This window comes from Pleurodeles waltl, chromosome 9 (assembly GCF_031143425.1).
Source record: "Pleurodeles waltl isolate 20211129_DDA chromosome 9, aPleWal1.hap1.20221129, whole genome shotgun sequence".
Lineage (NCBI taxonomy): Eukaryota > Metazoa > Chordata > Amphibia > Caudata > Salamandridae > Pleurodeles > Pleurodeles waltl.
This window is the reverse complement of record NC_090448.1, coordinates 997,677,858-997,692,415: the sequence shown is the minus strand read 5'-3', so window position 1 is coordinate 997,692,415 and position 14,558 is coordinate 997,677,858. Positions and strand designations below refer to the sequence as shown.

Sequence of the window (14,558 nt, the reverse complement as noted above, 5' to 3'; positions counted from 1 at the left end):
ATCCTGTTTGAAAATGTCTGGTACCAATAAGTTAAACACCGAAAAACAAAACATAGACATATACAAAGACAACCATCATCACTCATACATTAATATAAATACCCCTTAAAAAAACGGGAAAGCTTATTTTCCATTTACATGTGTCTCCTTGCTTCCTGCTTGTAAGCAAGCCCTGGTTGCATATTCAGTCAAACTTGTATCCTGCTAAGAGGTCAGCATTCTATAGAAGTAAGTCCTGGCACGATTGCCCCTTAGAAATCTCCTTGTGACTGTTATTCAAGGCTTATTTTGTTTTGTAAAACTCCAATAATTGAGTTGACTCGTTTCAGCCTAAATTATTAAAGGCGCCTCCCCTCCCCCCCAGCAGACCTGAGTGAGAAATCAACACAGCAGCATCACTGTTCGAAGCTCCGTATATGAATGCACGAACAAATGCCAATCAATTGCTTGATTCACTCTGCATATGTGATGGATTTTCCCCTGCAGATAGTGCTGTCAGTGACCATACACCCAGGCCTAGCAAGAAGGATGAATTAGCTCAGCAGACTCCATCTAGCCAACCACAGGAGGCGCCTGTTGTGCATTGCCTTTTAGCTGCTGCCAAATTCTCACTGTGAAGCCTTTTGAGCTCGAGTCCCCATCTCCTAGCTCCAAGAGAGATGCATTTCATCCCCTTATGGATTCTGCTATCTTCTACAGCTTCCCACTTCTTCTGCTACTTTCCTAATTTCTGAAGGTGAGGAGAGGTTATGGTCATATCATCCTTTTAGACAAAAGACTGGGCTTGAATAGTGTTGTACTGCACGCTGCTGAGCAATTGCCCTCTGCTGTGTCTACCTCTGTTGACGGACTTGCTATTGCAGCAACCAAACAGGTTTATTGATCTACATGGTACAACTCATAGGCTGGCTCGCCCAGGCCCACCGCCTTAGTCAGTTTCCAAAGAGCTATCAAGTGTATTATTGTTGTTTCATAGACTGACCGCAAAAGACTGTCTCGTCCTCTGGTTAGTTTCAGGTAATTTGGCAGTGCAAGATCACCATTATTGGCTACCTTTTTTTCCCCTGAAAAGTAAGAGAGGAAGGACTCTCAAACACATTTGATCCTATAAAGGCTGCTACAGTCCTGCCTTTCTTTTCATCTGATATCCGTTTTATACCTGTGCTCCCAAGTATCTAAATGTGTCCATTGTTCTCATTTTCTAATATTCACTGTTGTGATTATATTGGAAAGGTGTAGAATTTCACCCAGTCTAACCTCCAACCAGAGCAAATTCCAAAGTGATTAAAATTAATCACTCATCAGGGCAAGTTCCATATCTCTCACCACATGATTCCCAGCAGATGACCTCTGATTTCTTTGGTTAACAATCTCTGCAGGAAGTGTATCCATCAGATAATAGTTACTGGCCTTGGGTAGAATCTCTGTATAAGGTGACTTTCTACTGTTTCCTCACTGGCATCCCTCTTTGTTTGAGTGTGCTGTGATTAATAAGATCTCAAGGTATGTTAACTATGAAGTGATTTATTTGTTGCTGTTGTTGGTGCTCTATTGGTTTCTCTCTGCGTGCCTCTGAAGGGGTGCAGAAAAAGCACCAGGAACGGATGTCCGTGTTCTGGTTAGTGCCTTGTGTGGTCCAATGTCTCCACATCTGGAGTGGATGGAGTTGTGGTTGAAGCAACATGGCTCTGCCTGTCAAAGCTGGAGAGCTATTGCTGCTGGGGAAAATATTTCTGGATGGTCTGGTACCTGGAGGATAGTATTAGGGTAATGAATATGTGGGAAGATAGCATATCCACCAGAAATATTTGTAATGGTAAGAAACTTTTTATTAACTGTAAGATGTAACTGTCCATTTGCAATGCTGTCTTAAGTTTAGTTTCAGCAGACCCCTCATGACAGCAGAGATTTTGCAGATGCTTAGATAGATAATTTTCCACTTGAACTGCAGTCTTCGAATATGTGGAGCACTTGCAACTTCCCCTAAAATAGGCCATGAGGTGTACTTACTGTTACATCTTGAAATGATTTGGGGATTTGAAGATTTTAAATGATCAAATATTCTAAAACAGGGTTGCCATATTGGAATTTAGCATCTCTGTACAATACTGGTGGCTGTTTCTATGGAGGTACAGCTGACGGCAAAAAATATAGTCGCCCTAAGTCATGAAACCAGTTCATTTTGGCACTTAAATACAACCTATGCTTGCTTTTAAAGGTATCTCTTCTGGCACTGCCCTCTAGCCATTACGTGCCTGTGGTGCCATTGTGGTTGCTGACCCACAACAAGAAGTCACCACTTAAATGATTTTGAAACAGTTGCTTTCTTAACTGATCTTGAATTATGGTCTGTGAGGACACCACATACCAAAACTCAGTAGCCACTCAGACATGGCACAGCCGAAGCATTATAAAACGTATATTGGTTTAAGTTGCTGGGTCGCTTGCTTGTTTTATTTTTGGGTGAAGGGATTTTACTATTTATAATGAACACTCAGCAACATGGGATTCAACACAGTGCTTCAAGAATAAAGTCATAAAGGAAAATATAAAGTCCATAGCCTTTACTCCATGCCTCTGGGTAACAAAACTAAAATGCAAATACTAACCGCAAATTCTCCAGTTACTTGGGATGTTTACCTGTTTCCAAATATACACCTACTCTGAATGAGAGCCAGTGATTTTTGGAGTATTTAGCAAACAAGCTGATGAATAGCAGTATTTTTTTTAAACACATTTTATTGCTTTTATACTCAGCATGAACAGTACAAGCATTGAGCTCAAGATGAGGGGCCACAGCATAATCTTAAAGCAGTTTTGATTCCCTGCATAGGGGCATGCACAACAGCAGTAAAAGGTAGCCGTCACTGCCGCTAACAGAGAAAGTCATAGTCATGAAAAGTCTGACATTTCCACCCAAACGCCCCAAGATGAATGGCAGTAATTATTTCAAGCATGTGAATCTATGAAAAATACCAATGTTGTAGAACTTTAGTAACTGGTAATGTAACTTTTTTGTGTGGTACCACAACTATAACTTTGTTTTTTTTATTATATTTTCAGTGTAAGCTAGGAGTTTGGCTTCCACTCAGAATTGTTTGGTAGAAAGTACTTTTGGTTGTTTTAAAGCACCAACTAGTTACAATTGTGAAGCATGCTTTGCCCGCATTAAAATGTAGTCTAGAACTGTATTAATGGTACCTCAGTTTCTAAAAGCCAGTATGACTTTTCTTGTTTAGATCACAGCTAGAATCTTGGAAGCTCATCAGAATGTTGCCCAGATGAGTTTAATAGAGGCCAAGATGAGATTTATTCAGGCATGGCAATCTCTGCCAGAATTTGGTATCACTCACTTTATGGCGAGGTAAGTGGTTTTATGAAATATGTGAGTGAGTTTGTCACTGAACTAATTGAATTGTTTAGAGTAGAATGTGGTCTGGGTCAGTGCTTGATTCTCCAGTGGTATGGGGTATGTCTTTGTTATCTAAAATGAAGTAATAAAAGTAAGAACAGCATAGAATTAGGGAAACACCTGTTTACTACTCTAGCTTGTTTTACCTCTTTGTGAGATGCAGGTTTTTGACAGTATTTCTACGTTTAATTATCATGTTAAGCTACTTGTTCCTCCTCTAGCAGTAAGCTGATAATCTAAGGTATGTTGTAATATAAAATATACAGTTTGCACATTCTGAAACCATAGCTAGTCTCTTACATTGCTTGGCTTTAATAGCCATTTCTTTCTGGTCTTCTATTACATTCTGAAGCTTGTAGTTATGTTTGCAATTTATCCGCTACATTATACTTTCATCCAAACTTTACTCAATCACCCAGATACTCATGTTGATGCAGCTGTTGCACCATCAAACTCAAAGTCCTCCCAGTGCACAGTTGCAGGCCCATTGCACCATGGGTGACCGCTCTTGGTTCACTCAGGCAAGTTCAGAGATTACAACTCTGCTCCCCTTATTGTCAATGACTGTTCAATCATGGCTTTCCTGGCCTGTCCAGTGGTCCCGTGTTTGAGTCCTGCTCCTATGCTACACATGTGGTAGCCCGGTCATCAAGCAGAGATCCCAGTCGCAAGAATACAAAAGTCCATCTTCATCCAGAGTTTGAATGCATCACAGATTACAAACAGATGTCAAGGCACTCGTGAATTAAAAGTTCGGTGTTCATGAGTTTTTGGCCTGATGTCTTATTCGCAATAATCAGCTGTACATTCGACCAGGATAAAGGGCAGAATTGTTAATTTATTCTTGAAGTAAATATCCTTTACAACAACAGCCAACATGTGTTTCGTCCCGTGAGAGTTGCTCCCAAAGACTTCATCAGGGCTTTCTATTGAATAGCCAAGCAGCACGGTTTAATGAATGTTTAGATCCCTCTCCTGACAGTTCAACATTAATTCCATCCTATATAGTCAGTCCATGTATTACTGGATGTGCCCCTATCAGTATGTGGGCACATTTATCTATGTGCAGGATAATACGAAAGAAAAGAGTCCTTCAGTTTTCATGGCATCACTACGAATAGTATTAGGGCATCACAGATTACCCTCCTCCACCAAAACAGGTAGCAAAAGAAACAGAGGCACAAAAATACCAGCTCATAGCAACGAAGCAGGTGGATTCATCTCTACCACCCTCCCAGATTATATAGATCTTGGAGGAGCAGGACTTGGGCCCAGTCTCATCCATGCACCCAGACTCTAGCTCTTTGGAGTCTGTCTGTGCAGAAGATGGGGAGTTTGGGTGGGGAGGAGGTGTTTTTGGAGTTCCTGTTTCTTCAGGAATCAGTCTATCCTGGATTGTCCTTGGCTTAACTATCTCAGGAATGGTGGACCCCATGGTGAACATGGCATCCTCATCAAATTTGTAGCAGTAGTTGCATCAAGCTACCTAATCCTTCTAGTACTCCTTGGACCAAAGTGCAGTCTGACTCTGGGATTCTGTGTAAATGGAATTGAAGCCCAAGGTTGATTCTGGTTCCTTCCTCTAGGTTTATGGTACAGTTCCCATTACCTCCATGCATCTCCTGCAAATTCAAGCATAGCTCCTGACATTGGCCAGCTGATGCCAAGCCCAGTCTTGATTTTCCTAGACTTCATCAATATCTCCCCCCCCCCCCGGCAGAAGCTTTAGATGCTAACTTTGATTCCGATTATAGCAGCAATCCGAAAGAGTGATCTTCTGTGTTCCTTGGATTGTCAGGATGGATACTTTAATGTACATTTCCTCTGGGTACTGTTAATGTATAGGTTGAGGGGCAGGTGGTGTTTTGTTGTATAGGGTTTGTAATTAAGTGATAGGCAGCCACATTCTGCTGTTCACTCGTGATGTGAGACAGCCGGTAAGGTTCCTGTGTACTAATCCCCTCCTTACTTTCTTTTTCACAATAAGCTAATAGAGTCACACAAGATAAGCTACATTGATAAAACTACTGTAATAGAATACGCTAGACCTTAACAGTCCCAAAAACAATCACTTATGCTCTACCTTGACCGTTGTTCCTTTTATTCAGGACACTCATCTAAATCTTAACTGTACTTTCCTATTGTGAGTAAATGGGACCTACATAGGTGTTGGATTTAGCAGGTTTTCTGAAGTTAATGTCCTCGAAGGAAATTGCTAAATCTCAGACCTCAGTCTGTATCTGTATGTCCACTTGGCAGACCTCTCCTGGCACAAGATAGGACCCAGGGTAACCCTCTAGTGCTCCATAGCATCTAAATCTCCAATGTATATTCTCCAGAGGTTTTTTTTTTTTTAAGCGTCTTGAGCTGTTTAGCTGATACCAGGCAGTCTATCTTGGGTAGAGTCTTTAAACTTAACCCAAACTCCCTATTATATGGATCATGCTCTTTGGCTACACCTACTTCTGTAGCTGGGAAAGTGCTACTCCAGATATTAAACGTACTGAATGTGGTCTACACTTGGGATTTATGCAGTGACTATGCATAGTGATGGCACTGGTCTCATCTCTTCAGAGACAAGGCCGACTCTGCACTCGAGCACTTCAAGGATTCTCGGGCTACAGCCAGGTGTTTGGTCTTCACGGCAGCACTGCCAACACATTTGTGGCTACGGAACCTGCCTCCAACTGCATCCGTTCCTGGCTAGCCACTGTGCCTTGCATGTGCGTGGCCGAGGGCGTGGGATCCACCAGCCTTGCGGTAAGGTGGCCAGTGGTCTTCACAGTCTGCCCCAAAGGTGTTCACGGACAAGCCCACCGCCATGTGGTAATCCAACAAGCAGGGCAGGGTTGAGTCGTGGACCTTTTGTCAAGAAGCTTTGGGCCTTTGGACATGGCTGGACATCTGATGTGATCTCTGAACGCCAGAGCATGTGAACTCAGCCGAAAACCTCTAGCGGATCACAAAATACGTTGCCATCCGTATTTGGCACAAGGTCTCTTTCAGCAATGGGAGAGCCTTGGTTACATCTGTTTGCCTCTTCAGAGAACGTGCAATGTCAGCAGTTTTGCACATTGGAGTTTCCACTGCAGCAATTGCTCAAAGATGCTTTTCATCTCGAGTGGAACTTAGGCCTCCTGTATGCCTTTCTGCCCATACTACTTCCTCCCTGTGTTATCAAGAAGATCAAGAATGACCGGGGCCAAGTAATCTTTGTGGCTCCAGACTGGGCACTGAGTCCAGTGTCCCGAGCTACTGAGCATGTCAATCGATCCTCAGCTCAGACTGCCCTGTCAGGGAGATCTTTTACCTCAGCAGCAGGGACAGTTCACCACCCGAAACTGTCCACTTTCCACCTTCATGCATGGAGATTGAGCAGGGACAGTTGACCGCTTTTAACCTTCCTCTCGAAGTCAGTAACACAATCTTGGCATCCAGGAGTCCCTCCACCAAAATGGTTTCCGCCTGTCATTGGAAAAAATTTGTGGCATGGTCTGCTGACTCCCCCCCCCCCCCCCCCCCCCCCCCCACCCCCACCCCCTTCTGCCCCTGTCTCTGAGGTCCTCGTGTTTATCCTTTCCCTGGCCCAGCAGAGTACTGCTATGGGCACTCTTAAAGGTTGTCTACTTCTTTTTCGAGGTTGCCTCAATAACCTTCAAGTCCCAGGACTTAAGTTCCTCAAAGGTTTACACATCTTTTTCCTCCATCCCCATTCATTATGCCCCAGTGCGATCTGAATTTGGTTTTGACATTTCTGATGTGCATTACTTTCCGCCCTCTCCACAATTGTCCTCTTGGGCTTCTCACTTTGAAAACAGCCTTCTATGTGGCCGTTACATCTGCCCGCAGAGTGAGTGAGCTGGAGACATTGTCATCTAAGCCGCCCTTATCTTTCCTTCTATCCTGACAAAGAAAAGTGCCCTTTTGTGTAGGCCAATCCATTACCTTGCCTACTGTTTACGCATCCCCCACATCCTTCTAAGGAACAAGAGAGACCACCACCTGAACCCAAAAAAGAGCGCTGGCGTTCTACTTAACCATACCAAAGAGTTCAGGGTGGATGAACAACTGTTGGCTATGTGGGTGTGAGAAGAAAGGTCAGGCAGTGCAGAAGTGTACCATCTCCAGATGGATCATACTCTGCATAAAAATCTGCTTTGCACTGAGCAAAAAGCAACCCCCTGAGTGTTTGCATGCTCATTCTACCTGAGCTAAAGCTGCAACCAATGCGTTAGCACACATAGTTCCAGTCCCTGACATCTGTCAGGCAGCAAAGTGGGCATCCCAGCACACGTTTACCAAACACTTCTGCCTGGACAGTCCGGTCCGTAGGGATGAGCACTTTGCCCGTTCAGTCCTGTACGACTTTTTAATAACATGGTTTGCAAACCCACCTCCAGGGATGGTATTGCTTGGGTATTGTTTCGAAGGAAACGACTCCGCCACTAGAAGTTTCTATCAGATGAACAAGTTACATACTTTCGGTAATGCCTTACCTAGTAGAGACTATATCTTGCAGATTCCTTACCGACCGACCCACGCTTCCCACACTGCAAACTGATTTCTAGCATGACCATCTTCATAAGAGATACGCGGCCCATAGTCGGCAAGCGCAGGGAGCGCCAGAAAGTGACATTGGTCCGCAAAGCCCTAATCGCTGGACCCAAGTTGCCCTCCCTGGGGTCCCGCATCTCATGGTAGATCCGTATGCCCTGATAACGGAAGGTATGTGGTGCCCAAGATACCTCCTCCGTACAAGAAAAACGGCTCATTCCACAGACCGCCGGGAAGACTTAAGTCTTCCGTTTATTAAGGTGGAGACCAGAACAGGCCCTGAACTCATCTAACAGCTGGAACACCTGGGGTAGGGATTCTAGTCCATTGTGGAGCTAGAAAAGTAGATCTGCATACAGGGAGACTATATGGAAACTTCCCAGTCGACATATGCTCCATTCTTGGGCCTTATCTCGAAGTCTCGCCGCCAAGGGTTCTATGGCAATGGCGAATAGCAAGGGGGCTAGAGGGCATCCCTGCTGGGTTCCTCTGTGTATACCATAGCTACAGGAGATCGTTCGTCCCGTCTTGACTCGGGCTGTAGGTTGTGTGTAAAGTAGCCTAAACCAGGCACCCCAGTCCCTGCCCAAGCCCAGCCGCTCCATAGTGGAATCAAAAAATTCCCAGCTCACCGTGTCTAAGGCTTTTTCAAAATCCACGGACACAATCCTTTCTGTCGGATTTGGGGGGGGGGGGGGTTGAGCATCATCATAGAGCAGAGAATATAACCTGTGGAGGTTATTGGAGGTGCTGCGGGTAGGAATGAACCCGCGCTAGTCCCCCTGAATGAGAGCGCAGTCATGCGGCAAGAGCTTTGCTAAGGATCTGGAAGTCAATGTTGAGCATGGACAGAGGCCTGAAGGCAGTAACCCATCTGTCACCCTGCGTAGTCTTGGGTAATGGGATCACTATGACCTCTTTGGTTGTGGCCAGCAACAGTTTGGTCTGATAGGCTTTGGCATACATCTCCTCCAATCTAGGGGCTAGGACATCACAGCCCACTCTATAGAACTCGGAGAGCAAGCCATCAGCACCCGGAGTCTTACCCTCCACTAGCGTTTTAATAGCTGCCTTAATCTCCCCTATGGAGATCTGTACACCATGCCCATCCCTATCCTCGTCAGTCAGAACAGTCCGAGGCAGTGCAGATAGAAAGCCCTCCCTTATGATAGCTGAGTCCACATGAATGGAGTTGTACAAGGATTTATAGTAAGCCGTGAATTCAGCATTTATCTGAGAAGTGTGTAAATAACATTTCCCTCCCTAGTCAGTAGGCGGGTGATAGTTTTCCCCCCAGTTTCTGGACGAATCAGCCACGCCAGCCCTCCCCTCCTCGTCGTGCACTTTGGCCCGATAGGTCCTGTAGTAATGACATCTAAGGCGTTCTAGCGCCAATGAGTATTTCTCCCTGAGCTCCAGCAGATTTGCCTGTGCCTCTGGTGAACCATCTAGGTCATTGTCGCTTCTATGTAAGTCGTCCTCTAAGTGTGAAATGTCCTGTTCAAGGTCCCGGCGGATGCCCACCGTCTGCCCAAGGCAATGGCCCCGCACCACTACCTTTAAGGCCTCCCATTCAATGCCCCTACTGGTCACCGAGCCCAGGTTCAGTGTCAAATATTCCGACAACCTATTTAGTGCTGTGCTGAATACATCATCCTTCAATGCTGTTGAGTGCAAGCGCAACGTCGGAAGGGGCTGGCGAGTCTCAATCGTGGTTAGATGGACCAACAGCGGACTTTGATCAGATACAGTCTGGCCCAAGTATTCAGAGCGTGTTGCCAAATCACTGAGGTTGCGCAGAGCATTCTATCTATTCTAGTGTGCACATGGTAGAGGTGGGAATAGTATGAGTAGTCTCTGCCAAGAGGGTTCTGGAGGCACCAGATATCTACCAGGTCTCAATGTGAGATCCAGGTTGACATGCCCTTGGCCACTCTGACAGCAGCTGCCCCCTGCAGTGGGGCGGTAGAACGGCCAGAGTCAGGGTCCAGTACCCCATTGAAGTCACGTCCCCCCCCTGCCCCCCTGCCCCCCCCCACCCCCACCGAACCCCCCCACCACCACCACTCACCCCCCACCAAGCAGGAACGGAACATTAACAAACCGTGCCAGCTGGGCAGATAATGTTTGTAGGAACTGAAGCTGGTCCTGATTCGGGCGTATATACTGCCCAGGACCAGCGGTCTGCCATAGTCGCCCCTCCACTAATATATATCGACCCTCTTTATCTGTGTCAATATTGATGGGCTCAAAGGGGACCCCTGCTCTCACCCATACTGCTACGCCTCTTGCATAGGCCGTGTATGTGGTTGCAAACAGCTGCACCCGCCAGTGCCAACGTAGGCGGTCCGCTTCCACCTGGCTGAGGTGAGATTCCTGCAACATGGCAATCTGTACCCTCCAGCGCTTCATATAGGAAAGTATCTTGTGATGTTTCGCAATCAAACCCATACCCCTGACATTCCAAGACAGTATTTTAGAAAAAGGACGTGTTGTAGCCATATCTTCCAAGAGGTCCGTCGGGGAGCTCGTACCTCCCCACACAGCTCCCTAATGACCATTGCAGTGGCACATCACACATGTCTAAGGGACCACAGGCTAAAACAGACAATATTAACATTCCCCAACTCCCCGTCCCAAGAGCAGACAAGCAACCGCTGCCCACCCAAACCATAATAACCAGTATATGAACAAGTGATGTCATCCGACTGGATCGTCTGGTGGGTGATGTGAGGGCGGGCACAGAGCACAAAAGCAGTCCACCAGTGCCCCGCCGGCCCGCCACTGAGCCGTATAGGAGCAACAGAACTGAGTATGTAGGCCCCTCAATCTTAAAAGATGTCATCTGATGTCTGTGGCGTCGCGTGGGGGAGACCCTCCGCCACACTGGGCATTGATTCTACATCCGTGGAGTCTTCTCCGTTCAAGGATTCAGGCTCCGATCTCTGGCCATCCTCAGAGCTTCTTTGCTCTGTCTGTGAGGCCGCCGCCCACAGAGCAACTCTTACCCTGGTGTGCCTGTTGGCTTGTGGGCTTTGTCACCTGGCGGTCGCCAAGAAGGTCTTTGGTGTGCCGTCTCTTGCCACAACTTAGAGGTTGTTTGCGCTCCACTTGTTTGGGGTTTGTAGAGCCCACGCGGTAGGACTCCAGCCATGTCCACACCTCATCAGGTTCCTGGAAGAAGTGTGTGTCGCCATCTAGCATAATCTTCAATTTCGATAGAAACAGCAAGGAATAACGGAGCCCCTCTTCCCGCAGGGCCTGCTTCACCTCCAGGAAGGTGGCACGTCGAGCTTGGACCACCAATGTAAAGTCTGGGGAAAAAAGGTGGCACTGCTACCCTCCACCTGGAAGGGGCCTTTCTCGTGGGCAGTCTGTAGCAGCAGGTCATGGTCTCGGTAATGTAGAAGCTTTGCCATCATTGGTCGTTGCGGTCTTTCCGGCTCTGACCTACGAGTCGGGACTCGGTGCGCCCTCTCCAGGGCAAAGAAGGGCGTGAGGGGGTCGTTCATTCATAATGGTGTGCAGCCAAGTTTCTAACTAGGCCACTGCAACAGTGCCTTCAACGCCTTCTGGCAGTCCAACAATTTGTATGTTATTGCGCCGGCTCCTCCAGGGATGTTTCAGTAGCTTCTACCCTGTCTGCCAGTTTGTGGTGATCTTTGGGTAAGTGACTTATTTCAGAGGAAACCTTCATAATTTCCTGACTCAGAGTTTGCTTGGTGTCTTCATTCGCCCCAAGGATCTTATTCAGGATATCCTGCATCGTGGTGGGCGCTGCACCCTCCTCCGGTTCATCACTGGCCAACCGGCAGACACGCCCCTGCTCCGCTTGCGGCGTTCCCTGTATTTTGTGCCTGAGTTTTCCCGTAGTCAGATAGGCTCTGGAAGCAGCCGGGATCCACCTCTGCCCAATGTCCAGCAGTGTGGGTGAGCCTCGCAGCGTAGAGCACCTGCGGCCCTCCGTTCGCAGACCCCCGTGCACAGCGAAGTAGTTCCCCCAGTCAATTCTTCACATGAGGGTCAGGTCTGCGCCATCCCAGCCATTTCCACGCCAGCATCTCCTATCTCCACTTGGACGGGACCGCCCACCATGCGGGGGATGCTATGGGGGCATCCACAGCCCGGGCTCCACTTCAGGTACCCCCAGATCAGTCCCTCCAATGTCTGTAGGGTACGGTGGAGCATGGGACATCCCCCACTGTTCACACTCTTCGGGGGGGCCCTCCACCACCAGCCTGTGCATGGGCCACAGAATCCAGGGGTCTTCTTCAACCACCTCACTGTCTCTTCACCTCCGTTCAGGTTCCCCCGCTCCTCGCTTCCGCTCCTGTCGGGGACCGCCTTCCACTGCAGCACCGCCAGTGCTTAATATATGGATTCTATCCGGGCTGCACTTCCAATGCCTCTTTAGCCAGGCACAGGGAGGCACAGCATGTCTCCCGCCCGGGCCGCGCCAGATTTTGACGAGCCCGCTCAGCTTGCGGTGTCTCCCTCTGGGTATCAGCTGGGCCCCACCACCCATGACTCTCAAATCTCAGCCAGGGGGTTGCGCACCGCTCTCCACTGCAGCTCCCAGGCGGTCGTCTAGCTCAGCGGCGCACGTGTGCACTGCCAGTGTTTCCACTCCGGCTGCTGCTTCTCGGTCCCGCGGCCCACGCGGGAGGCCGGCCGGGGCGCCTGCCCAGTCCACGCCGCCCACAGCAGCACCCGACTCCTTTAGAAACTCAGTCTCCCAGGTCTCCTCTGGCTAGTTGATTCAGGATTCTAGGCCGGCCGGCTCAGAGCTCCAGCTCTAAGCGGCCGCCATCTTAGGCAGTCATGCTCTGCCCCCCCCAATTTTGAAGACTGTTATGGATCACTTTTGCTGTGAGTTTGAAAGGCTGTAGTGTGTCCGCTTTGTTCCTGCCAGAGTAATATTGTTGCTTTGTAGGTGTGTCTAGGATTCTAACATATGCCCTGATCATCAACAATTTGTAGAACGTCTGTTAATGTCTGTCATAGGAGTTGTTCCTGACTCATTTGGTGTGTAGGTATTTGCAATTGTGAAGGGGTGTGAGCCTGCTCTGAGGCAGAATACCAGGGTAGGGGGGAAAAAACCTTTCTCCATGTTCTTGATCGGGTCAAAGAGGAAAACTGAAACAACTTTGAGTTCAATCTAAACTATTTTTTTTTTTTAAAGCTACTGTGTTTACAGGAAGTGGCTTGTTGTGCTAAAGTGCATATGGAGCCTAATTATTACTGCAGTTTCTTTGGTGAGTTCAGGTCCTTAATGTTGCACCATTTTGGGATGATCCCCATGCAGTTCTGTGTAGCTGTGGGTATTGGGGAAGTTAGTTCCTCTGAAGCATATCCTTCCTTGAGTCAAGTTAATTCCCCTTGTCCTCGCTAACTTGCCCACAGTATGTCACTGTTTGTCAATGTTTTAGAGTGCCGGAAGTTAATCACTGAGTCAAATTCTCTCCTTTTCCAGCGTTACTGCTGACCAGAGACAGAAGAATTTTGTGGCCCTCAAAAATACCACCTCATGACGGTCTCACCATTTCTCTTTTTTTCCCTGCCAAAAGTAATGCACCCTTGTTAAAAGTATTGCTCTTGAAGAGGCAGAGATATACATAGGCATAAAGTGTTCAGGCCCAGGAAGCAGTAATTCAGCCATCTTGGACATCATAGTTCACAGGCTTGTGGTCTGATTTGTATGTGACATGCAAGGACGACTACACGTAAGATCCCATGACCACACTGTATGGCGTCCTCCTCCTGTTGAACACATGAATTTGGCATCCAGGCCTACACTTGATGTAATGATGAAAAATGAGACTACAAATAGGAATTACGTTTATTGGCTTACGTTTACGCTGCTCCAAGGAACCAACAAATGTTGCTATTATTGAGTTATGATTTGTCTTTTAAGAATATTAATATTGAACAGCAAACAAATGTATGGTTAGATGTGAGTCTTACGTCTGGCTGTTAGTGTCATAACAGTGTTGTTGCCCATTGATCATGTATGTAAAGTGCAACTTAAGCTATACATTTTTATTTATTTACTTTTAAAAGATAGTGCAAAGGAACAGCAGCAAGGATCTTTTGTCAAGGGCTAGCAGTCAGCTGACGTGGGAATCAAAAATATACCAGAAAGGATTCCAGAAAAAAATGGCAAAAGGTGGACGTACAATGCCTCAGGGTTACAGTGCCTCCAAACCAACAAGAACAGACTCTGAGACTCTGGTGTTGATGATGAAATATTTTCAGCCCAGAGACCCTCTAGAGGTAGTACCTTCAAAAAACTCCAGATCCTTTTAAAGAGCAGATAAAAAAATGAGCCAGAATCCTTTGAGAATAATGGGTGCATCCCAGTAGATGACGAACCATAGGAAGTGGGGGATATATGGTAGGAAATGATGGCTAATTCACCACAGAGAGAAAACAATACTAAACATTGATCCATTTACTGTCACATCACCTGTCCATATGTGCCTTTGTAGGTAAGAGCAGCAGATATCTATAGGGTGCAGTTGTAGAAGGCACAGACTGATTTTGGTTTCTTGCTGTAAACCCTTATTCCAACACAGAAGAAACATACCTTTCA

General features: G+C 47.0%; 1 protein-coding gene across 4 annotated transcripts in view; it reads left to right on the top strand.

Moving 5' to 3' along the window:
- Positions 1-14,558, top strand: part of FERMT2 (FERM domain containing kindlin 2) — a 375,557-nt gene that overhangs the window by 286,665 nt on the left and 74,334 nt on the right. For all 4 annotated transcript variants that reach the window (XM_069208559.1, XM_069208557.1, XM_069208560.1 and 1 more), the window contains one exon: positions 3,240-3,364. In XM_069208559.1, coding sequence (XP_069064660.1) covers positions 3,240-3,364 — 125 coding nt within the window. The remainder of the gene's footprint in view (positions 1-3,239; positions 3,365-14,558) is intronic.